This window comes from Carcharodon carcharias, chromosome 12 (genome assembly GCF_017639515.1).
Source record: "Carcharodon carcharias isolate sCarCar2 chromosome 12, sCarCar2.pri, whole genome shotgun sequence".
Classification (NCBI taxonomy): Eukaryota; Metazoa; Chordata; class Chondrichthyes; order Lamniformes; family Lamnidae; genus Carcharodon; species Carcharodon carcharias.
In genome coordinates this window covers 28,372,887-28,398,522 of record NC_054478.1, presented here as the reverse complement: position 1 = coordinate 28,398,522, position 25,636 = coordinate 28,372,887, and the positions used below count along the sequence as shown (strand labels likewise).

At 45.1% G+C, this 25,636-nt stretch overlaps 1 protein-coding gene across 1 annotated transcript in view; it reads left to right on the top strand.

The window, feature by feature from the left end:
• LOC121284660 (contactin-associated protein-like 5) overlaps positions 1–25,636 on the top strand; it is a 736,588-nt gene that overhangs the window by 305,932 nt on the left and 405,020 nt on the right. The window contains exons 9-10 of the mRNA XM_041200218.1: positions 18,419–18,562; positions 22,179–22,350. Coding sequence (XP_041056152.1) covers positions 18,419–18,562; positions 22,179–22,350 — 316 coding nt within the window. The remainder of the gene's footprint in view (positions 1–18,418; positions 18,563–22,178; positions 22,351–25,636) is intronic.

Below are 25,636 nucleotides of genomic sequence, written 5' to 3'. Positions count from 1 at the left end.
GAAAGTGGGCTAGGATTGCAATACACCACATATTAGAGTGTGAAATGTGGGAGACCAGCCACGAGTGCGTTGGGATAGTCAAGTCTAGAGGTAGCAAAGGCATGGATGAGGGTTTCAGCAACAGATGAGCTGAGGCAACAATCAGGGCTATATGTGTGAGTATCATTTAGAATGAAAAATATATCCTTAAGGGACCAACACCAGTAAAATTATCAGTAACCTAAAACCCTAAATCCCAATCACAATGCATCACAAATTCAAGTTCCATTCTTCTGTTTCCATCATTCAGTCTTTTACAAGGCAATATCAAACATGACAAAATACCATTGTTTGAATTTCTGTTTTAATTTTAAGAGACAAGGTGTTACAGAACGATGATGTGAATTAACAATTAAGCAGGTTTATTTGTGTTAGGGAAGAATTTTCCTGTCATCGAGTGGGCGGGATGAGGTTTCATGAAGTGTTTTAAAATCTAATAAAAATGTATACGTTTATTCTTTGACATGTCCCAACTCATGTGATAGTGTCACATGATAGTTTTAAATGTTAAAAATCTTTATTTAAAACTTTAGCACTGAAACAAGCCTCTCTGAGGCACCTCCGTACCTTAGGGAGATCTTTGTGCTCTTTCGCACCCATGTGCGAAACAGCGTGGGGAACATCTCAGGGAATCCCCCTCCCCGCCCCACCTGCACAGGGAGCGCTCAGCACTTCCGGTTGAGCTCATGCTGGGTGTGCCTTAACTGGCCCACCCACTCATGTAAAATGGTGGTGCACCCCTGATTGGAGCACCGATCGGAGGCGTGCCCACTCGCACCTGCTCCCACACTTTGTGACACCCCCCCCCCCCCCACTGAGCAGGGGGAACATTTTTTCCTTATGTTTTAGCAATGTAGTAGAAGCCATTAGCCTGTCTTCTCCAGCATAACATAAGATTTGTTCAATATAGTGCTTCACTCAGTGGAGAGTAATGATAGGGAATAATAGCTGCTCTTTTCTTAAGGCATGCACACAATTTTAGAACCAGTATGTAATAAAACATATTTTTAATGCAGGTAATGTGGTATTATAATACTAAACATAGCTTTGAAACTTTTGCTTTCAACCCTTAAATGGAATTCAAACCGATTCTGCCAACTAACAATTAAATTTCGAGCCCTTCACCTGCACATTTTACCAATAATTTCTGCATTGATATAATGCCTTATTGTGTTTGCTTGTTCAATCATTTTGAAGTGTAATGAATGTTGTCATAGGGTCATTTATGGCTCAGAAATAGGCAATTTGGCCCATTGTGTCCATGCCAGCTCTCTGTAGAGCAAATCAGTCAGTCACATTCCCATGCTTTGGCCGGAATTTTCCCGTCAGCGATTTGGGGGGGGGGGGGGCCCACTCACCGCCGGGCAAGTGATGCGGGATGACATTGGGAGGAACCCCCGACGCCATCCTGGCCCATTTAAATTGTTAGGAAGGCAGGCGAACAGCGAAATCAGCTGTTTGCCCGCCGACCTGGCAATGGCCAATTGAGGCCATTGACAGGATCCTTAAGCTCATTGAAAGACCTGCCCGTCCAACCTTAAGGCTGGTGGGCAGGCCAGGAGCCCCAGTGGGCTTCTGAAAAAAGATAGAACCTCATCCACTGGCGGGATGAGGTTTCATATCAGTTTTTAAAAAGGTTATTAAAGTTTCACTCATATTTGTTAACATGTCCCATCTTGTTTGACAGTGTCACATGAGGGGGTCATGTAAATAATGTTTTTCTTTCTCGATTTTTACAGTTTTTTAAACATTCGGCGCTCTCCCTGAGACAGCACTTAGTCTCAGGGAGCAGTGCTCTCTTTTGCACGCATGCGTGAAAGAGCTCACTTTGACAGTTGGGGAATCCCTCCACCCCCGGCACAGGAAGCACATAGTGTTTCCCGTCGGGTGATCCGCTGGGCAGGCCTTAATTGGCGTTTGGCTGTCCACCCACCTCCGAGCCAGTGGGGCCCGCCCGCCCATCAAGGTCAAAATTCTGACCTTTATTCCATAGCTCATGAGGTTTAGCCCTTCGTATGCTCATCCAATTTTCTTTTGAAAACATTGATTGCCTCTACTTCCACCATTCTCATGGACAATGAGCTCCAGGTCATAACCACTTAAAAACTTTCTTCCTCACATCCTTCTCTGCTCTTTTGCCAAAAACCTTAAATCTGTGTCCCCTAGTCCTCATACCATAAGCTAATTGTGAGCTTATTCACTGCCATAATCCAGTACACTTCTATCAAATCTCCCTTCAATGTCCTTTGGTACAGGAGAACAATCTTAGCTTCTTCATCCAAACCTTGCAGCTAAAATCCTCCATGGAATCATTTTGGTAAATCTCCACTGCGTCTTCTCAAGGATCCTCACATCTTTCCTAAAGTGTGGTGACCTGGATGCAATACTTTAGTTGCACAAGAAGTTCCCACAAATAGTAATGCGTATCTGTGACAAGAAAAGCATGACAGGAAATAAAAACGACAGTTTGAAATCAGATTTTGCATAGGTTGTTGCTTTCACCGGAAAATCAAAAGCTGAGTACAGAGGTATTTCAAGCTGGTTACCATATCTGCGAAATTAAAATATCTTCGTAGGAGAAATATCCCAACTTTAATAATTTGGTTTGTTTGAAATTTATCTCTGACAAGAAATTATTGAAACCTGAAAGTCGAGCGTGATCTAAAATGAAGTTTAAATGAATCTTCTCCCAGTTGGTAAAAATAGCTACTAGCCTGTTGTGGATATAGTGTCTCATTTGTCTTTGGCTGATGCTGCAAGATGAGACACATTAAAAGTGCGATCTATCATAAACTAGATTTGATTCCCGTTTGGAATGCTTGTAATGTAGATAGCAATAGATGCCCATGTATTTAACTCATAACTCGAAATGCGATTTGTGAAGTTTTTTTATACAATTACATGTAACCTGAGAGGAAACTCTTTCTTTGTTTGGTTTTTCTGTCAGTTTGCAATATGAATTTTACTTTTCGTTCTCTGATTGAACAGATAGCTATCAAGATGTTGGAGAATTGCATTACATGGTTGTAACTATTGACATTTTATCATTGTTCAGTAACGGAGAGAAACCAACTTATAGCTCACAAACTTATTGTAGTCATTGTATTTTATTCATGTTCATGAAATATAATTCAAAAACTCCCCTGATGTCGCAGTAAATTTAGCCAACAACTCACTGAGACATGCAAACTCAGAAGGCTCTAAGTTTGATCTTTGGTCTGCACTGGATTAGCCAGTTAAGCAGAAGGATGCAGCACAATTGACCTCAGCAATCTTTTGTAAGGAGAGGAATAACTATTCTTCCTTGTGATTTAATCCTGCAATTCCTGCTGTGGATATCAGCGGAGGGCTGGTTTGGGATGCACTGCTTATCAAAATCACTCTCCAATGTTATGTTATTTGAAAGTTTGCTTTAAAATCTCAGCAGATGCTCCAGTACAGTACATAGGGAGTGCTGCACTGTTGCAAGTGCTTTCAAGTGAGTTGTTAAAATTTTTCAAGACACTGTTTCGCAGTATAGCAGTGGAGTTCTCCCTGGTGAACAGGCCAATATGTAGCCCTTACCCAATGTCACTGAAGCAGAATTTCTGGTGATTGCTGTTTGTGAGATCTTGCTGTGCACAAGTTGGCTGCTGTGATCCTTACGCCGTCTACATTTCTAATTTACTTACTTGGTTATGATGTGTTTTGGGATGTCCAAGGTCATGAAAGGCAGCATATAAATGCAAGTCTTCATTTCTTTTTAAAACTGGAAATATATGACCACTTTTGTGCAATTTTAATAATATTGGCCATTATAATGCTGCTTAGAACTGTCAACCAACAGTTGATGACAATGTCAAAATCTTGGCTGAACTGGTGAACAAGTGTCCAGATGGCAATGTTAATTGTAGAGCTGAGTGGTCTGTTGGTGATTCACGTTAAGGTCAATTTTCAATCTTATTCAAGTAAAGAACAATTTTAATGTTACAACTGTTTCCTTTCTGACAACAGCATTGCACTTAATGAGCTCAGTGCAATGCAAACTCGTACACACACAGAGGCAGGAGAATTCCAGGTTCAACACCTGCTCTGTGTTGTATTAGCAGATTTCATTTCAGGCAACTATAGTGGTGTTATAATTGTGTTCTGTGCTACATTGCTATCTGGTCAGCCCTGCTGGAGTATAGACTGTTGTGCAAATGCTATTTTTTGTATGTACAGAAGGAAATCAGCTTTTTGGAGTATCATTTAAAATTTTGATGTATGGGGCAGAATTTGGTATGAGTCTTGTTAATTTTTTGGACATAAAATGAGTGCAAAGCATACTGATTTAGCAGTGGAACAACTAGTGTCTAAGCATTGGTCAAAGTTGTGGACCCCTTATTTTATAATTCACATATGTAAATTAGGGGCCTAAAGCCTGTTGAAGGCCATAATCCAGGAATTAGTCAGCGATGATCAGGACAGGCTTTGGGCACAAGTAGCTGGCATGAATCGAATTTGCATCCCTTTACTGGGATGCAGCTTAAGGATTCACACCCTTGCCCGATCGTCCATGGAGCCAGCAGGAAATCACAGAGGTTCAGAGCACATCTGGATCAAAGTGGCATGGACATGTCAGCACTTACTTGAAGAAGGCCTGGGGCAGTTTGCGGAGATCAGAAGAGAAGATGAACGTCTCCAGCGACCGGTCCCTGGAGCATCATGTGAGGCAGTGGGGCATCTTTGACATAGATCCTCTGACTCCAGGATCTTCCAGGAGGTCCATCTTCTATCCTCAGGACATTCAGGAGGTGGATCTTCTATTTTCAACAGTGGGTCAGTTGACATCCGGGTGCCTTTAAAATATGGTGCCTAGATATGATGGCAGGGTGTGAGCCATCCAGCCTGCCCCACCTCGTGCAATACATCGGGAAACCCCCGACTGCATAATTAAGGTCAAGGTCACACGATACGGCACAAATTCCAATTGGCCTCCACAACAGGGAACATTCCCAGTTCCCACTCCCGCCACAGGACCGTCCTGGAATCGAAAATTCTTAGTGTATAGTGTAATAGTGTATTTCTTAAATGGTGAGATATTGGGAAATATTGATGTCCAAAGGGACCTAGGTGTCCATGTTCATAACTCACTAAAAGCTAACATGCAAGTGTGGCAAGCAATTAGGAAGGCAAATATTATGTTGGCCTTTATTGCAAGAGGATTTGGGTACCAGAGTAAAGAATTCTTGCTGCAATTGTATAAAGTCTTGGTGAGATGGCACTTGGAATATTCTGGTCTCCTTACCTAAGGAAGATATACTTGCCATAAAGGGATTGCAATGAAAGTTCACCAGACTGATCCGTGGGATGGGATGATTGTCCGATGAGGATAGATTGAGGAGACTGGGCCTGCATTCTCTTGAGTCTGGAAGAATGAGAGATGATCTCATTGAAGCATAAAAAATTCTTACAGAGCTCAACAGGGTGGGTGCAGGAAGGTCTAGAACCAGAGGACTCAATCTCAGCGTAAGAGGTAGGCTATTTAGGACTCAGGTGAGGAGGAATTTCTTCACTCAGAGGGTGCTGAATCTTTGGAACTCTTTACCTTGGAGGGTTGTGGGGGTTTAATCATTGAGTATATTAAAGACATAGATAATAGATTTTGAGGTATTAAAATTTTCAAGAGATGGGGATACCGCGAGGAGATGGCATTGAGGCAGAAGATCAACCATGATCATATTGAAAGGTGGAGCAGGCTCGAGATGCCATATGGTCTACTCCTGCTCCTACCTCCTGTGTTCTTGTGTCCTTATGGCCTTTAGCTAGTCACATACTTGCAGCATTTAAAGTATTGGGCTGAGATTTTTGTTATTAAAATTTCGGAAGTCCGCACTCACAAGCAGCGTATATCCAAAATATATGCTCTTTACACCCCTTAACCCATTGGCACAATCTTGGATTTCAGCTGCAAGTTGGCACAGTATGTGCCCTGATTTCCGCTACACATTTTCAGCAGGTGACTCACCATTGTAAAGTAATCTTTAAGGGCATTTTCAAAGCTAGAACTGTGAGTGAAAAAACTGAGACAGTCCACTCGTCATCATCGGAGGTCCCTGGGAATCGAGGATGACGTCAGTCAGGCTTGGGGAGACTTTGGATGTCTGAGGAGCCCAATTCTGGATCCACATGTTCTCCGCAGTTGTTACGGAGGGGAGTGGAAATCGCAGCCTCGGGTTGGCTTCCTTCTCCTTCCTCTGTCACCGCCGTCGTTCCGCTTCACTGTCGAGTCGCTGAGCTTCGAAGTGTCTTGTGCCTTGATGGACCATTCTCCTCCCAATCAGTGGTGTTCATGCCTCTGTGCTTTAGGATGGCCTTGAGCATTTCCTTATGCCTTTTCTTTTGGTGGCCCTTTGAGTGTTGGCGAGTGTAGAGCTGTGAGAAGAGAACCTGCCAAGGGGGGCGGTTTTCAGGCATCCGGACGTAATGGCCCATCCATCAGAGTTGGTTCCGCAGGAGCAGGGCTTCAGTGCTGGTAGACGCAGCTTCATGGAGGACACTCGTGTTAGTTTGGCGGTCCTCTGATTTGATCCCCAGGACTCGACGTAAGAATGGGTTGTCAAGCGAGGTTGTGTGATTGCCCCCACCTTGTTTACCAATTACCTGACCGTCATTGTCCGCCTCATCCAAGATGACCTTCCACCTGGTGTCAGCATTCAGTATTGTCTGGAGGGGAGCCTCTTCAACCTCAATTGCTTCCGGGCAGAAAACAAAACTCACCACCACAGTCATCTACACATCTACATCTACAACCTTCAGTTTGTGGATGATGGCTCACACTGTACAGGACATGCTTCCATCAGGGGTGCTTGCGTTGAGAGCTTGAGATCCCGGGGATCTTCGTTCCACAGGTGGAGAATGAACCGATGGAGTCGTGACGTGAGGTGATAGCTGCCAGCGTGGGACACCTCTGCAGGAATGCCATCTGGCCCACAAGCTTTGTTGGTTTTCATCTGTTGGATGGCCCGCTTAAGCTCATCGATGGTTGGTGGATCACTGAGGGAACCCTCCACAAGGTGTTGTGGGTGTGAGTATGCAGTCAAAACATTGCCACTGGGATTACATAGCTTGTTTTGCCCCTGTGCTTGTCCTATCTCTTTATTGTTAACACAGCCTGCTGCACGCATGCCTCACTGGATTTGACTAAAGTCCATAAATACTGAGTAAAATCAACTTAATCGTTAAAAAGTTCTCCAAGGAATCAATTGTCAGAATGTAAAATTTCATATAGCATCTCATCCTCATTGTTATATTTAAATTCTGTAATATTATGCTGAATTATTTTCTGTAACCAACTTACTGGGCATTGAAATTCAGCATTGGTGCACTGGATAATGTTGTTTAGTAGCGCTTCTGCCTCTGTCGCAGAAAGTTGTGAGTTGACGTCCCACTCTAGAGCTTTGACACAAAGTCAAATCTGGCACTACAGCCAGTGTTGAAGGAGTGCTGAGCATTTGGAGGTGCTGTCTTAAAAATGAGATGTTAAACCAAGACTCCATCTTTTTTTTAATTCACTTACAGGATGTGGGCGTCACTGGCTGGGCCAGCATTTATTGCCCATCGTTAATTGCCCTTGAGAAGGTGGTGGTGAGTTGCCTTCTTGCACTGCTGCAGTCCCTGTGGTGTAGGTACACCCACAGTTCTGTTAGGAAGGGAGTTCCAGGATTGTCACTCAGTGAAGGAACAGCAATATATTTTGAAGTCAGGATGATGAGTGTCTTGGAGGGGAACTTCCAGGTGGTGATGTTCCCATGCTTCTGCTGCCCTTGTCCTTCTAGATGGTAGAAGTCGTGAGTTTGAAAAGTGCAATCTAAGGAACCTAGGTGAGTTTCTCCATTGCATCTTGTAGATGGCACACACTGCTGCCACTGTTCCTCAGTGGTGGAAGAAGTGAATGCTTGTGTATGGGGTGCCAACCAAACAGGCTGCTTTGTCCTGAAAGGTGTCAAGCTTCTTGAATGTTGTTGGAGCTGCACTCATCCAGGCAAGTGGACAGTATTCCATCACACTCCTGACTTGTATCTTATAGATGGTGGGCAGGCTTTAGGGAGTCAGAAAGCGAGTTACTTGCCACAAGATTACTAGCCTCTTACCTGCTCTTGTAGACACAGTATTTATATGGCTAGTCCAGTTCAGTTTCTGGGCAATAGTAACCCCCTCAAGTGTACTTAAAAGATCTAATAGCATTATTTCAAAGGACAACAGGGGAGATATCCCTGTTATGTTGGCCAATATTTATTCTAAATCAACATCACGAAAACCGATTGTTCATTGCTGTTTGTGGGAGCTTGCTATGCACAAAATGAGCTCTCACATTTCTTTAATTACAACAGTGACCACACTTCAAAAGCACTTGATTGGCTGTAAAGAGCTTTGGACTTACTGAGACCATGAAAGGTGCTATAGAAATGAAAGCCTTTTTTTACGATGTTCTTATTGCATATTCTCCAAATATCAATGATTCCTTCATTTCAATGCAGTATGGTGTTAACTTTGTACCTTATTATATTACTATTGTGAAAATAATGTAATTTTTCATCTGATATCTTATTTTGAAGGTTGACTTTTTTTTATTTACTGCGCTCTCAAACTGAAAAAATAAAATACCTGCCCGCAATAATAGATATTTCAAATTGGCTGCTTAATGTTTCCTAAGTGAATACCCTGCACAAAGTCTATGAGACCTAAGATAGAGTGCACACCACTTCCGATGTCATAATACATGTTATGTGACCCCTTTGCAAAACTTCCACAAGCATCAGAAGAGTTGCTAGCAATTCAGCCAGATGTGTGCTTTTATGACGAAAACACCAAATTATGTTTATGTAGTGCCTTTATTGTAGAAAAATGTCAACGAGGTAGGCTTTAAGGAGCAGTTCACAACCTTGGCGTCACCTTTGACCCTGAGATGAGTTTCCAGCCTCATTTATGCTGCGCTGTCATTTTCACCTCCAGAACATCGCCTGATCCTGTTTCAGCTACTCTGCTCCTGAAACCTTGATTCATTCCTTTGTCACCTCTAGCCTTGACTATTCCAATGCACTGCTGGCTGGTCTCCCACATCCTACCTCCTGTACACTTGAGATCGTCCAAGAACTCTGCTGCCCATGCTTCAAATCACACCTCTGTGTTTGCTGACTTACATTGGCTTCTGGTCAAGCAATGTCTTGTCTTTGGAGTTCTCATCCTTATTTTCAAATCCCTCCATGGCCTCGTTCCTATAATCTCCTCAAGCCCCACAACCCTCTGAGATATCTGCGCTCCTCTAATACTGGCCTCTTGAGCATCACTGATTGTAATCGCTTAATCACTAATCGTTGGCCTTGACTTCAGTTGCCTCGGTCCCAAACTCTGGGATTCCCTTCCTGCAACCCTCTATCTTGCTTTCCTCCCTCAGGCTTAAGAACCGAAAATCTGTTGTAGATATACCTAGGCACCCTGAATCAATCCAAACAATCAGCAAAGAATACCAGCAGCAAAACTTTGTGGACTGCAGCTGACATTGCCCGTGGAGCATTCTCTCTGACCTTGCTGTCAGATGTAACATTGTTGTTTTTAGTTGACGGGCAATATGATCGGGGCAGGCTTGGAGGGCCAAAGGGCCTGTTCCTGTGCTGTACTTTTCTTTGATCTTTGTTCTTTGTTCTACTTTGTGGACAATTTTAGTAGCTGAACCAAAGATATGGACCATACATTAGCCATGAGAAGGCTCTGAGCTTCCTGCAAGCACTCAGGTCAAGTCTGTAATGCATTCACCCCTTGACATTGAGCAGCACCTTGTTGTCAGTGTCACATGTAAACCTCAGCGACAAGGCACTCGAGTTGAACTTTGACTGACAGCCAACAGGAGATAGGATATAAGCGACTATCAGATATATTTTGTCAATCTCTTATTTTGTTGCGTATCTGATTTATTTTTTGGAGCAATAGCTTGATGTACAAGTCACATTTCAGCTGCAAGAGTGCAGCAATAGTTTAAAATGTACAAAATTTGATGGCTGCCTTAACTAAAAATATTCACAAATGATGTTTCTTCATTTGTGTTGTAAGTCAGAACACTAAGGCCAGGATTTTACGTGTTAGTTTCAGTGGCGCGGCCCATCCAGAAGAAGGTTAAACCGTGCGTGACGATGTGGGGCGCACATCCTGTCATCATCACACTCTCACGTGATATTATGGTCGGTGGGCGCAGGCGGGAGTCAGCAGTGCGCTCGCCGACAACTGACAGCCACTTAAGGCAATTAAAAGAGCAATTGACTAGAATTTTACGTTGCCCCTGCGATTTTTTGTTCGGCACACAGGCAGCTGGCCGCCCCCTTTTTTTTTCCCATTTTTCTCATCCAAGGATGGAACAAAAGGGGACAGGAGCATTTTGGCTGTAGGAGCTCGGTAAGAGTTTGCTATTACTTTACTGCTGAGATGTCAGACCTTTCCCTCCGGTTTCTCCCGAAGTATTTGCTTTGTTAGCCTTGTTCTGAGGGCTCCTTTGTTTTGTCAACTCTGCTGGCGCAGTTCTGCCCAGTGTAGCCTTCAGTGCACAGGGCAGTGCCATCTGCATCTCAGCAGATGGGGATTGTGTGCAGCACTGGGGGCACCTCCTCTGAGGAGGAAGAGAGGGTCAGAAGGGAGAGGAGGCCAGGGGTCTGCAGATAGTGTTGCAGGGAGAGACCTGTGGGGAGTGCAATTGGAGTCATGCCTCCACGAGGGCAGTAGTTGAGAGGACAATAGAGCTACTGGAGACGAGGTTCCACTGCCTGGGCCACTCTAGGGGTTCCTTGCAATATCCTCCAGAGCATGAGTCGCTTATCGTCTTGGTCTGCTGTGCCATACACAATCTGGCACTGACAAGGAGGACCCACTCGAGGATGAGGATACTGAGGCAGCTCCGCACACCTCAGAGGAAGACTCTGCAGATGGATCTGATGGGAAGCCCGGGCAGGCACAGTTTCAGGACAAGGAAGTAGACTGCCGGGGCTTGGCTCCCAGTTCAGCACATGGGCGCTGCCTCCGTCACACGCATTTCTGAGGCGACAATGCCATGGCCTCAGTGTCGCCTCACAACCTCTGTAATAAAGTTTGCTGACCCTGCCATCTATCATAAGGCACTGATGAGGCCTGCACCTATGGGAAACACGAGGGACACAGGGCTTTGAAAAAAAATCATGCCTTGAATCTTTACCAGAGTTGCAAACAAGAAACAAAACATAATATGGTTTCGAAAGTCACACAAAAACAATACATAGCACTGATTAAATGAACTCATGTCACCTGTGAAAACCCCATCCTGTGCTCACGGTGCCTTAGACTTATGCTTGTGAGTGCTATGTCTTGGTGCTGCTCCACCGCCCCCCCCCACCACCCCCCACCCTCGCTGGCATTGGAGGCAGATTGCCGACTCTGCTGTCGTGTCAGCCCTGATAAACTTGGCGGTCGTCCTCTGGCCAGCGGGGCCTGAGCAGTCTTTGCTTGGGTGGGCGTGACCAGCGACATGGCTGGGCGCTCCTCAGTCACCACGGCCTCAGAAGATGCCACGGTCACGAGCAGAGAGGCAGAGGAGCTGTTGCCCTCGTCCGGAGCGCTGTGCGAGGAGCCCACAGAGACGACAGGCAGCTGGTCCACCAGTGAGAGGAATGCCTGGACCTCCCTGCACACCATTGATGGAATGGGCACCTAGCAGAGAGACTAGGTGCCTCATCCATCTCTCACACTGGTAGTGACCTCCTAAGGTCACAGCTGGTGTGTGGGCTTGCAGATCCGAGTCCAACCCCAGGAAGTTCTGATCCTGGAGCTGCCTCTCCATGAGAGTTGCCACTCTCTCCATGAAGGAGGTTGGGTGTTCGGTACTCATGGTCAACGCAGTGCTCAAGCTCCGCATGGGCTCCTTCATGACAGACACCATGGCATGCAGACCCTCAGGGATCGCCGCCAGATCTTCTCATGCATTCCGCTGGACTTGCTGCCTGATAGTCGACTCCAGAGGCTCATCATCTACCTCAGGATCAGCATGGTACGGTCCCCAGCAGTCCTCCGACTACTGGCATCCTGGGCACTCTCTGCCCCCGCCAGCTCCTCGTGCGTGTGTGATGTGCCCTTATCACAGTGAATTCCAAACAGAGCAAATGGGCAAAAGCTCACCGAGGTGCCTGTATCTGCACTGGTACTTGGTGCAGGATGTGATGTGAGTGCATCACTCAGCGGTTCCTCCTCGGATGTCAAGGTGGGGAGGAGGGCATCCTCAGGGCGTCATCCGTGGGTTGTGAGGGAGAAACAGAATGTGTCAGTTCAAAGCATCACCACCATGGGCTGAATTTTCCCCCCGTTGGGCGGGCAGGGCGGGAATGCTTCTGATAGGTGCCCCCGATCAGAGGCGCGGCGCCATTTTATGTGGGAGGGCCAATTAAGGCCCGCCCAGCGTGACATCCGCACAGAAGTGCTATGCGCTTCCTGTGCAGGCGGCGGGGGTTGTGGTGGGGTGGGGGGGGGGAGAGAGAAGCCTAAAATCGCGAGTGCGCTCTTTCGTGCATGCACACAAAAGAGCGCACTCATCTCCCTGAGGCTAAGTGCAGCCTCAGGGAGATCAGGTAAATGTTAAAAAGCTAAAAATAGAGAAATAAAATTTCCCTAACATGTTCCCTCATGTGACAATGTCACGTGAGTTGGGACATGTTCATAATTTCCAAAAAAACTTTATTAAAATTTTAAAAACCCTACATGAAACCTCATCCCGCCCGTGGATGAGGTTTCATGCTTATTCTAATTCCCGCCAGGGCTCCTGGCCTGATGCTAACCTTAATGTTGGATGGGCAGGTCCACTAATTACTTTAATTGACTCTGTCAATGGCCTCAATTGGCCATTGACAGGTCGGAAGGCATGTGGCTGGTTTTACTGTGCCTCCACCTTCCTGAAAACTTAAATGGGGCGCGGTGACGTTGGGAGTTCTGCCCGACTTCACCGCGCGTCATTTTACACATTGGTGAGCGGGCCCCACCCCCGCTCGCCAACAGTGTCTGTGCAAGCACAATAGTTGCTTGCCAAAATAGACACGTGCCTCAGTGAGGCACTGTGAGTGGCCAAGCGATGGGTACTCTGGATTTGAACTTCTCGTTGGAGATGCCACGACCCTGTCCTTCTTACACACTGCCCCAGTCTCTCACCTGCCCACTGCACTCCTACCATCCTCTGAGATCCTTGTCTCTCTGAGACCTGTGGCCCTTGCTCCTCGCTCGCATTCCATGTCCAGGAGGTCCATGTCAAACTTGGACAGGATCGAGATCTTGGGCACCCCACCACCCGTTCGCATGCATTCCAATGTATTATGACTTCTCTTCTGAATGTATGCAAGCGCATTCAATAGCCCATCCTCTACCTGAAACACTATTCCAGCTTCACGACCCACCCCCAAACCACTCACCACCCACCGCCCACTCCCAACCCCCTGGAGAATCTGTTTGAGGTGCCCGTCACATTGGCACTCCTCACCCTTCTATACATACGCAAGGTGAGCTGCAACATCTCCCTCTCTTGGCTGGCACTGGGATATGTGCCATTTGGCATGATGCATCTCACACCCCTGAGTGCCACACCTTACGGTCACCTTCCATGGCATCTATACACAGTTCCACGCCAAGTTAGTACTCACCCTTGCAGGGCACAGAAGATCATTGAACTGCTTTCAGCGTTTGATTCATGCGCAGTGCACCACATCATGTCCGCTCACCTGGGCAGCCACCTCTGTCCAGGCCTTCTTTGTCTGGTGGAGTGGCCTCCTCTTGCCATCCCACCGCACGAGTATTTCATGCTGGGCACTCGCTGTCTCCACGAGAGTGCACAGGCAGTCGTCTGAGAATCGTGGGGCAGAGTGCCCACCAGCTTCCTTCCTGCTGTGCCCGCCAGGTGCTGAGGCCATCACCTATGCAAAATCTTCCAGTCGCTCATGTTAAGCTCCTCTGCAACTCCTGGCGGACTTTAGGGAGCTGCCTGGGGTCATTTTATATCCCTCTCCAGGTGACCATTCGACCTGGAGCCCACCAGGCTCCCGCGCCCTGCCGGCAACTGCCCCAGTGTCCGGGCGCGTTTCATGCTGGCCGGGCCTTAATTGGCCAGAGCGAAATGACATCGTTCTGACGTTTGCAGGCGGAAGCGGACACCACGATTGCTTCCAGGCCTGCCGATCACTCGCGCACGCCCAACGAGCACAAAATTCAGGACTAGACGTAATAAAAATTCACAAATGTCAGCCCAGTATTTCCCATCCCTGTCACATTCCAACATGTACATTTTACCATGTCAGGACAATCCACTGGGATTTTACTTAAATTCAAAAACATTGATCAAGTGCCAATATCCCTGTGACAAAAGCAACAACAATAACAACTGGCATTTATATAGTACCCTGGTTGTACTAAAATATCCCAAGACACATCAGAGGTGCGTATTCAAACCGAATTTGACAGCAAGCCACATCAGGCGATAATAGGGAAAATAGTCAAACGGAGCATCTTAGTTAAAGGAGGAAAGAGAGACAGAGAGGTGGAGAAGTTTAGGGAGGGAATTTCAGAGCTTAGGGCTTTGGCAACTAGAAATAGGGAGTGAAGCCACAGAGGGATTTGAAAACTAGGATGAGCTTTTTAAAATCTAGGCAATGCTTAACGGAGAGTTGAGCACAGGGGTAATGGGTGAAGGAGACTTGGTCTGAGTTAGGACACGGGCAACAGAGTTTTAAGGGACTTCAAGTTTGTAAAGGGTGGAAAGTTGGAGGCCAGATAGGAGTGCATTAGAATAGTCAAGACTAAAGTTAACAAAAGGCTTGCATGAGCTTTTCAGCAGCTGAATGAGCTGAGGTGGGGCAGAAGCAGGTGAAATTACAGCCTTGGTGATTTGATGTGTCCATTGCAGTGTCAAATATGACATCAAGATTGCAAACATTCTGGTTCAGCATCAGACAGTTACCAGAGTGAGGGATAGAAGGGCGGCTAGGGAACAGAATTTGTGACGAGTGCAGAAAATAATGGCTTTAGTTTTCCCTGTATTTACTCAGAGGAATCCCATCCTGTATTGGATATGAAATAAGCAGAGTAGCAATTTAGAGGAAGTTGAGGGGTTGAAAGATATAGGCCAGGATTTTATGCCCCCGCCACAGCATGCCTCCCCCTGGCAGGTGCGGCAAGCCATTTAAATCTCCATTCAGTTCAACGGGACCATAATGTCCTGCCAGGTGGGAGGGGCCATAAAATCCTGGCCATAATGTTATAGGGGTTGGTGTTGTTGATGTACATGTGGAAACTGATGATTGGGTGATGGTGCCAAGCGACAGCATGTGGCTAAGGAATAGGCCGGGGCCAAAGATAACGATGAGATAACAGTGCTCGAGTGTGACGCGAAACCATTGTAAGCAATTCTCTCATTATGATTGAATGGACAAGAATGGAACCAGATGGGTGTAGTATCACCCAGCTGAATAACAGTGAAGAAGCATTGGAAGATGATAGTGTAGTCAGATGTGTTGATGGCTGCAGACAGGTTGAGAAGTAAGAGGGGTAGTTTACCTTTGAAGCAGTCGCATAAGATGTCACTTGCTACTTTGATAAGAGCCATTTCTCAACACTGCAGGGGCAGAAACCTGATTGGACGAATGCAAACGTGAAGTCCCAGGTAAGATGGACATGGATTTGGGAGGCATTAACATGTTCAAGGGATTTGGAGATGGGCCAATGGTTTGCAAAGGGCAGATGGGTCAAGGCTTAGTTATTTATAGAGATGGTTGATGACGGTGGTTTTGGTGGAGAGGGGGATCTGAGGAGAGATAACATTAGCAATGATCAGCTCATATAGGAGTTGGAAAGGGAAGTTGGGTGGTCAGTAGTTTAGTAGAAATAAGGTCAGGAGAGTAGGACAAGATGAACTCAGAGAGAGCATGAGGAGCGATAGGACAAAAACTAGAGAAATATGCAAGTCCAGGGCTGAAGCGGGGCCAACCATAGAAGAAACTTGGCGCAGGGTGAACTGATTGATTGGTCTCAATCAAAGTGAAGACTATGAGCTCCTGACATTTTATGTCGGAGGTAAGACAGGGGAAAGGGGGCTAAGAAGATGGTTAGCATTCTGGGATGATCCTGAAATAGTGAGCAATTTTGGTAGATGAGAGCAGGACCCAATGGTTCTTAATGCGATCCAGCAAGATCTGGTAGTGAATGGCTAAACCAACTGTCCTCCATATCTATACATGTGCATCCTTTGGACTTAAGGGAGCAGAGGTGAGGGCTGTCCTGGAAGACAATAGCTGGGCTGAGAGAAAGTAATGGTTTTTATGGAGACTAGGGCATCAAAGGAGTTTAGTGAGTGCATGGTTGAGTAGGTTGGTAGCTGTGAAAATGTCATGGTGAATGGAAGATCAAAGGCTGGATGGTTGGGATTTGCAAAATGCTGTTTTAAATGGATTAGGAGAGATTTTTTTCTGGGCAGACACAGGAGGAAGTAGGTTTAGGGGAGGAAAGGGAATGTGGCTGGAGAGCATACAAAGAATTGAGCAGAGGAAGTCCTTGACACAATGGGGGTAACAAGGTCACGTGTGATGGTAAGCCAGGAATATATGTTGGAGAGTTTATTGGAGGGAGCAATGAGGGAAGAATAGGAAGAAAGTGAACTCAGAGGAAAGGGAGCATGATGTTATTGTGGAATAAAGATCTATTTGCTCTGCTCCAGCACTGTGCTTTAGATCCAACCTTAGGACAGCAAACCTTAACACACTAGTCTAGTTCCACACTAACCATCCATCATATCTGTGGTCTCCCTGAGCAAGAATGTACATTCAGTGTTAATTACTGTAGAACTGTGGATTATTTAGGATTGATCAAACTCAGTTTGTGAAGATAGGGAGAAATAGAAATTCATGCCATTACCTTGGGTTGAATCTGAACCAGAGGGATGTGTAGTCTGGTATTCCAACCCAATGTACTATCCAGTACTTACATCAAAGTCTCGGGATTTCAGGCCCTCTTCTTTGAAGGACAGAATTTGGGTGGCAGATCAACGGAGGTTCTGAAATTCAAGGGAACTCTGATCCATTGGGTTTCCACCCCTTCAGTTCTCCAAAGGCACATTCCAATCAAAGTGAGTGTGTGCTCAATCTGCCCGGGAAAAAAATATGTGAGCAGACATCTTAAAATTAGAGCTGGACCATTCAGGAGTGAAGTCAGGAAACTTTTTCACAGAGGGTAGAAAAAGACTCAGAATTCTCTCGCTCAGTAATGCACAAAGTAATGCTGAGTCAATTGAAATTTTCATGATTGAGATCAATGGGTAAGGGTATCTCGGGACTATGAATCAAGGCAGGGATAAATGGAGTTGAGGTACCGAGCAGTCATACTTGTGTAGTGGAATTGGCTCGAGGGGTTGAAAAGCTTACTTCTATTATCATGTTCTTACCTGAGGATCCTGCCACATACACTTTCAATATGTTTAGAGGTGCCTACATCTGCCAGCAGATATAGATGATTTCCTGGACCACTTGTGGGTCCCAGGAAAAAAGAAGTTGAATAATAATCAATGATTGTTCAGGTTTGGGTCTGCCATTTTGGCAGCGACTTTAAATAAGTTTGTAATTGCTATCTGTCTTTAGCCAGTGGCTCCCCATCATGGTTGATAAGCTGTTACTTTGAGATTTGGACCCCAGCACTTTAATTGAAGCTGGAACTGGTGTCTACCAATATCAATGACCCAACACTTGACTGAATTTTCAGACCAAGACCAGTCCAAGCAAAGGAAGGTTAGAGGATGGAGTGGAGTCAGGGTGGGGGAGGGGTAGGGGGGCAGGCATGGTATGTGGTGGATGAATTGGTTTAGAGTTCACAGATATAGCTCACTCTCCATTTTAACAACATGCACTGAGTTCTTATTGCTACACACATGTAGAAAGTGCACATCCACTCCAGGAATTTTAATATTTTTAGATTGGCTATTGCCTTTGGTAAAATAGCACACAGAAATATTTTCAGTTTATCCATTCATGCCTTTTTTACTAATATAGCACCTTAGGAAGGAAGCCACAAACAACTTTTAAAATAACACAGTTCAAGTTTTCATGTGCACTTTAGGTTAAACAACAGATGGCTTCTACATACATCAGCTCAACATCAATTCATGACTGTAAACCTCTCAGAAATTCATTGCTGATCATCTGTTTTACTGAAAATGTTAAAGATGCTGATGTCTTAACATGAATTCATGTATCACAAATGGTGATGACACAACTGAATAAGTTCAGTGCAAGATGTAGTGCCCCCATTTATCATGCTTATGCCAACATGCTGCTAACAAGAGTGTGTTTGATTTTATGAAGATCTGATTTACATTTTGCAGGTACACAGCTGAATGATGGGCAGTGGCATTCCATTCATTTCAATGCAAGGAGGAATCATGTCAGCATCACACTGGACAATGATGCTGCCTCGACTGTTCATTCAACTGTACAGATTCATTCAGGAAACAGTTATTATTTTGGAGGTAAGACAGATCCCTTGCTCCACATCTATCATTTATGCTTATTAGTCATTTTATTTAATATATTACTGTTTTATAACCTTACGAATCAGCAACATCCAACTGAGACCATGTATAAGTGAAATTTATCAAATTCACTTTAGCAAAGGCTCTACTCTTTCTACAGGCTATCTTACCTATTTACTTAATAACCTAAGGGAAAGTTTTCAAAAGACTTTTCTTAAACCCCAAGACTAATCCAATTCCTATCTTCCATCATTTGTGTATTCAATAAGTTGGCAGATTTTTTTTTCACGCAGAGGATTGTTAGGATCTGAAATGCACTGCCTGAAAGGGTGATTGAATCATATTTCATAGTACATTTTAAAAGGCATTTGGACATATGTTTGAAGAGAGCTAATTTACAGGGTTATGGGGAAAAAGCTGGGGCATGCAGCTAAATTGGATAGCTCTTTTAAAGAGCCAGCACAGACACAATGGGTAAAATGGCCCCCTTGTGTGCTGTAAGATTCTAAAATTCTATAGTTCTGTGGATCCCAGTATTCAAATCTAGCCTGCATTTTGCTACAGTGATACCTCCTTTGTCCCAACATCACAAAACCCGTCACATTCCTGAGAATATTTCTATCAACACTTATCCCTTCTGTCCTATTTCCTAACTGGATATTTATCCAGTTTTTTAAATCTAAGAATATAACTAACCCAACATTAACTATTTCCTCTCAGGTCTCTTTCACATATCTGCTTTTCTGTGTGTTGGGGTGGTGGAATAGGATGTAATAATCTCTCATAAAAAAATTTAAAATGCAGGCTTTTGGCAGAGAGCATCCACAGTATTTTTGGTTTGCTGTATTCTAATAATCTCTAGCCTCTCTTAAGGTTTATTAAATACTTGGCCTCATTTCTTCATTCAGTATTCACATGAAAGATACATCATTTGCTAAATAATGGACATGCAGCAACAGTGGGGGCGGGAATGGGGGACCCCTCAGTTTCCGCTCTGACTTCCTTGCCCTGCTGACAATCCAGCCCGTACATTATATAAGTCTTTCAGCATTTGAAAGACAGTAGATCAGATCCTCTGTCAAGGGTACTGTACTATGTACAGTATGGTCTCCTTATTTAAGGCAAGATGTAAAAGCATTAGAAGCAGTTCAAAGAAGGCTTGCCAGACCAATTCCGGGAAATGGACGGGTTGTCTTATGAGGAGAGGTTGGACGGGTTAGGCTTGTATCCACTGGAGTTTAGAAGAGTAAGAGGCGACTTGATCGAAACTGTTAAGATCCTGAGGGGCCTTGACAGAGTGAACGTGGAGAGGATGTTCCCTCTTGTGGGAGAATCTCGAACTAGGGGTCACCGTATAAAAATAAGGGGTTGCTCATTTAAAGTAGAGATGAGGAGAATTTTTTTCTCTCAGAGGGTTGTGAATCTTTGGAGCTCTCTTCCTCGATAGACAGTTGAAGCAAAGTCTTTGAATATTTTTAAGGCAGAGCAAGATAGTTTATTGATTACCAAGGGGGTGGCAGGTTATAGGGGTAGGCAGGAGGTTACAATCAGGTCAGCCATGATCTTATTGAATGGTAGTGCAGGCTTGAGAGGCCGAATGGCCCACTCCTGCTCCATGTTCATATGTTCCTTTTTGTCCAAAGAAAAGGATTGATCAAGGATAGTCAAGACATTTGCATATAATTGCTGGCCTTCAGAACTCGATGCCTGCTCTGACTAGGACAAACCAGGTTCCTGAATGGGTCTTCTGACAAGCATTTCACCCCTTATTAACACATGTAATGCACTCTATTCCTGTCCTGGCCTGATTCTAGAGATTCCTCTCCAGCATACGAACCAATATAACATTAGATATATTTCTGATGCTGTTCAGAGCAGGAGGTTGGACCCTTAAATTGACCATGCTGTGTGGCTCCCTTCATTTTAGTTAGTCTCTAAACCCTATACTTAAATCTGTGGCCTTGAAGATGGGCGAGACCATTCATGGACATTTCCATGGATTTCCTCACCACCATTCTTCAACTTCGCAAAATTATTACTGTAAAATGCAACAAAAAGACAGTATTGCTTCCATTATCAACTGATTCAGCCACTAGGGAAAGCTTTTAAGTCACTGTTAGTTGAGACATTGGGGTGAACCTTATGGAAGGGGAGGCATATTGTTCCCCCCGAAACCCCACCCCAGTAGAAAAGTTGGTCTTGTGCCCGCCAACTTTATATGGACTGCAGTGCAGTGATAATACACTGGGGCCAGCATTAATAAACTGAGAGTGGGACTTCTGCCTCTCAGTCACAGGAAGTCCTGCCCTCGAGAGCTGGCATTCAATCAGATTGGCCAGCAGAACTTGTAGGCTTAGCAGCGCTAGAAGCAAGTAGTGGCCACTGCTGGAATTACAAGAAGTTCCAAGAAGAAGAGAACATGAACACCGGACTTAAATAGGTCTGGGGATTTTGGTGGGATAAGGATTGAGGACCCTAGCAAAGAGAGGGGGAGAGGGGTTGGGGGTCATGTTCTAGAGTCCGGGGGATGCACAAATGAAGGGTACCATCTTTTGGGGGAGCGGGGTGCCTCTGGGGCACAGAGGAACTGGTAAAGGAGGTACATGCCACCATCCTCCTTCCTTCATGCCTTTTGCCCAAGGTAGCAAACCTGGTGGACTAGATTCCTTTGTACCACCATCTCCAGCTGCCCAGCTGCATGTATTATTGTGGTGAAGGTGGAATGAGGCCCAATTGGCCAGTTAAGAGCCTTATTAGATCTAAGGGTGATCGGGTGGCCTGGTGCCTTACTGGGCACCATAATATGGGGCACAGCGTGAGGATGGGCAGGAAGATGGTGTGCTGGCCACCCATTTTATTTAAGTGACCCCCATAGCCTTCAAATATGCTGGCGGGGGGCTGTAAAATTCCCCAACCACCACCCCCACCCCCCGCCCCATCACCCTAATGGAACAGTGTAAAACGTGTATACAATGTGGGACAACCAAATAAACCATGAGGAACAAAGGCTGCTTGCCATCATTAGTCCCTAAGAGCAATTCCAAGCAATGAGAAGTATGAATCCTCCACAGCTTCGGAACTTGTAGTCTAAGAAGTTTCTTCATTAGTGTACTGAATCTGAAAAATAAAACACTTAGAATGTGTTAAATAATAAGAAAGCAACACCAGCATTGGCACTACGAAGACTGTCCTTAATGTGTCCGCCGTAAGGAACCTTGATAACCAGTGGTGGCAAATGAATGTATTGCTCCAGTTGTGGTTTGTTCTGGGAAAGTGTTTTAAATGATTTTCTTTATGCAACTGGTTGCTCAGCAACTTTATAATGTATGCTGGTTATTGGTCTTTTACTTCTTCCATTAAATGTCTTAGTGACAGGCTTTAAAAGAAATTGTCAAAACATTATAATGGAATATCATTATTGCTTGCTTATATTGGACTCATGACAATAAATGAACCTACAGAAGATAGTTTCTTGACTGTTTTTGTTGCCAAGTGCAAATGTAAATAATTACTCATTCCATGGCTTTTGATGCATGACTACTGTCACATACAGAGCTTTGTCTTTGCTTATGATATTCTTAACTAATTTTTATGCATGTGTTGTGCTCCTAAGGCTGCCCTGAAACTGTCAGAAACGCTGGATGTTCCAATCCCTATGGTGCTTTTCATGGCTGCATGCGACTCATCTTCATAGACAATCAGCCAGCAGATCTCATTCTGGTGCAACAGGGCTTACAGGGAAACTTCAGTGACCTTCAAATAGACTTGTGCGGTATTGTGGACAGGTAACCGTACCTCCTGATATACTGAGTAGAGACTCTGTTATAGTTCAAAGCATTTACGCGAATAGAAATAATCCAAAATTGGCACCACAGTCAAGCACCAGCTCAATATGTAAGTCAAAGGCCAATTGTAGAACTTGATCATTGATACCCAATAATGCATTGCATGAAAATCTTCTCGAACAAGATTGCTCTGTTTCACATGTTTGTCCTTTGGAAATGGAGATTACGGGTTTTTGACACCTTTTCCAAGTCCTGGAAATGGGCTGCTTTATCTGTTAGAAAAACAACAAAGAACTGATTGTGATAGGCCTGTGGGCCTGTTGTCTATAAATCCAGATAATTACTAAGTCTAGAAAAAGCTCAGCAAAATTAAAATTTTTAAAACAAGCCTTTTGCCTCCATTCACTGTGACTTCAGCTTTTGTAGATGATCACCTTTGCTGGTGTGCCTCTGATGAAAGGTAGATCAATTGAAGAGTATGACTGTGGTGCCCAATGCTGGGCTGCATTCTATGTGCCCCTGCCGAGCATGTTTTCAGCAGGTCAGTTGGGGGGTGGGGGGGGGGGGGGATACAAGTGGGGGAGGGGGGATGGGTAAAATAGGACGGGTGTCCAACCCACCACCTTCCCACCCACCCCTGAGCTCACCCCCGAGCTCACCCCCATAACATGGGGGTGGGTGGGCACCGAAATCAGCAGCCCGCATGCCATATTCAAATAAGTAATCAAGGGTTATTTGGACTAGCTATCGAGCCAATTGACCCTGATAATATGCTGCCCAAATCATAAAACGTTTAGCGTGGGCAGCTGGGCAGGAGTGGGCAGCCCAGTATTTTAAAAATAAGTTCTTCAAAGGGCAGAAAGGAAGGGAGGAATTCTAATTTCCGTTTGCGGATCGGGGGGGGTGCTAAGATAAAACCTTTCCTCCTACCCACCTGCAGTCTTAAATGTACCACCACCACTCCCCCCACACTTCCCCCAACCTGCTCAAACCCTCTCCGACCAAGATCCCAGACTTACCTGTTTCCAGGGATCTGTTGCTCCTTCTTCTTGTTCCCTGCTGCAGTCCCAGCAGCTTCCATTAATACACTCCTGGTGCTGCAGGGACTGATGGATCTGTTGACCAATCGAATTGACCAGCAGCTCCTGAGGGCAGAGCTTCCTCCCCAGCAAGGGGCAGACGTCATATTTGGCTCTTGTTTAGCCCTCCCACAGCACTTTATCACTGCGGAGGGGTGGGGACGGGCGTAGAGTGGTTGGCTCCATGCCTACTTCGTCTTGGTAAGGGGGCGAGGGCAGAGAAGTGGGGCAAGCTGTTTGCACCCCCTGTAATTACACACTAAAGTGCAAATAAAGGCCACTATTGTTAGTTGATCAGAATATGATGCATTTTGGAAAAAATCCTGCTTCCATCCATTTTCCCCCTCTGCTTCCGCCCGGCATTTGGACTGTTTACTTGCAGTGATAGCTATGGAGGATTGGACTCTGGGTTCAAATAGGGAAATGCAAAATAAAAGGCTTCCCACAGAGAGGAATTGTTAACAGCCTGAAAGAATGTTTGTGTGCATGCGTGTACATCTGTGCCTGTGTATGTGTTTCCCCCTCTCTCTCTCTGATGGTTGGACCAACTGGATAATTTGTAGCCACACTTGTTCGTTTTGCCTCCACTATCATGTGAAGTTATCCTAGGGTAATCCTGAGATGTCCTCAGTCAGCTTGTGCTCATAATTGTTCAGCTGGTAGGTATCAGCTAGACTCAGTTGGTCGCACTCTCTTCTCTGAGTCAGAATTGTCAAGTCCTACTTCAGGAATTCAGAATAAAAATCAAAGCTAGCACTCCAACGCAGTGCTGAGAGAGTGCTGTACTGTTGAAGATGTAGTCTTTCAAATGAGACACGAAACTGAAGCCAAGTCTTCCCTCACAGGCGGACATAAAAGATTCCATAACAATATTTCAATGAAGAACAAGAGAGTTATCCCTGGTATCCTGGCCAATATTTATCTATCAATTAACAGCACTAAAACAGATTATCTGGTCATTGCTCTGTGCAAATTTTCTTTTGTGCTTCATACATGACAACAGTGGCTACATTTCAAAAGTACTTCATTGAATGTAAAGCATTTTGTGACACTGTAAAAGGTGCTTTCTCTTTCTTATAGTTAACGCTGCACTTTTCAAGGCAAAGATTGAATAAGGGATGGTGGCTTTTGCATAGCATTACATGGAAAGAAATAATTCATCTTCACATAGCAGTTTATTATATCCTCAAAATGTCCCAAAATATGACACAACCAATGAACTATGTTTGAAGTGCAGTCAGTACGGTTACAGATGCAGGCGTCTGTAGCAACCAATTTGCAAAGTCCCACATGGTTTAGTAAGAATGGAGCTGCTGCACAGGCTGTTTGGATTTTGTAGTCACTCCCTTAAGCAATCTGAGCGCCTTCCCTTTCTGTGGAATGACTTGCGCTGTTCCATACCAACACCTGAAATAGCATAACTCAGGGAGATGATAGCTGCTCTTCCTTGTGAATTGGGCTATATACTCATGCGTTTCAAATGTATGTCTTCAAGATCGAGTTAACGGTAGATGAGAGATAATTTTGTTCAAATCTTAAGCTATTATATTCCATGGTAAAGTGAAAGGACAGAACTGTAGTAATGAGCAGATATACATAGACCGATTGATCTGTAGATCTTATCTCCACGTAATAATCTGAAAAAAAGGTGCATGATATTTGACCCCACTTCAACGGACTGTCTTGCTGGACTTAAGCAGGAGGTTCTATGGCTATGGGCAGAATTTTTCACTGAGCAAGTGGGCGCGTGCCCGACCCACTCGGGCATAAAATAGCACGCGATGAGACCGGGACAGCATCCTAACGTCATTGCGCACTCCTGCGATATTTCAATCAGCGGGCGCGAGCAGGAGTCTGAGCCACGCCCACCGTCAATTACGAGGCCAGTTAAGGCGTTTAAAAAAGCAATTAAGCTGGATTTTATGTTACCCGTGCGATTTCCCGCTCGTCTTACGGGCAAAACGGGCACGCGGGCAGCTGACAATTTGCTAAACCTCATCCAAGGATGGGTAAAAAGGGTCCACAGCGTTGCCAGTGTGAGTCGTGAGGAGTGCGGTAGATAGTTTGCTGCTGGTGAGTTATTGGTACTTGGCAGCTTCATCTCTGTTCGGGGCTTCATTCTTATCATTTCCAAGCTTCATTTCGGGGCTCATTGCTGTCTGCCAGGCCCCTGGAGGATTCAGACCATGAGGACCTTTCCAGGTATC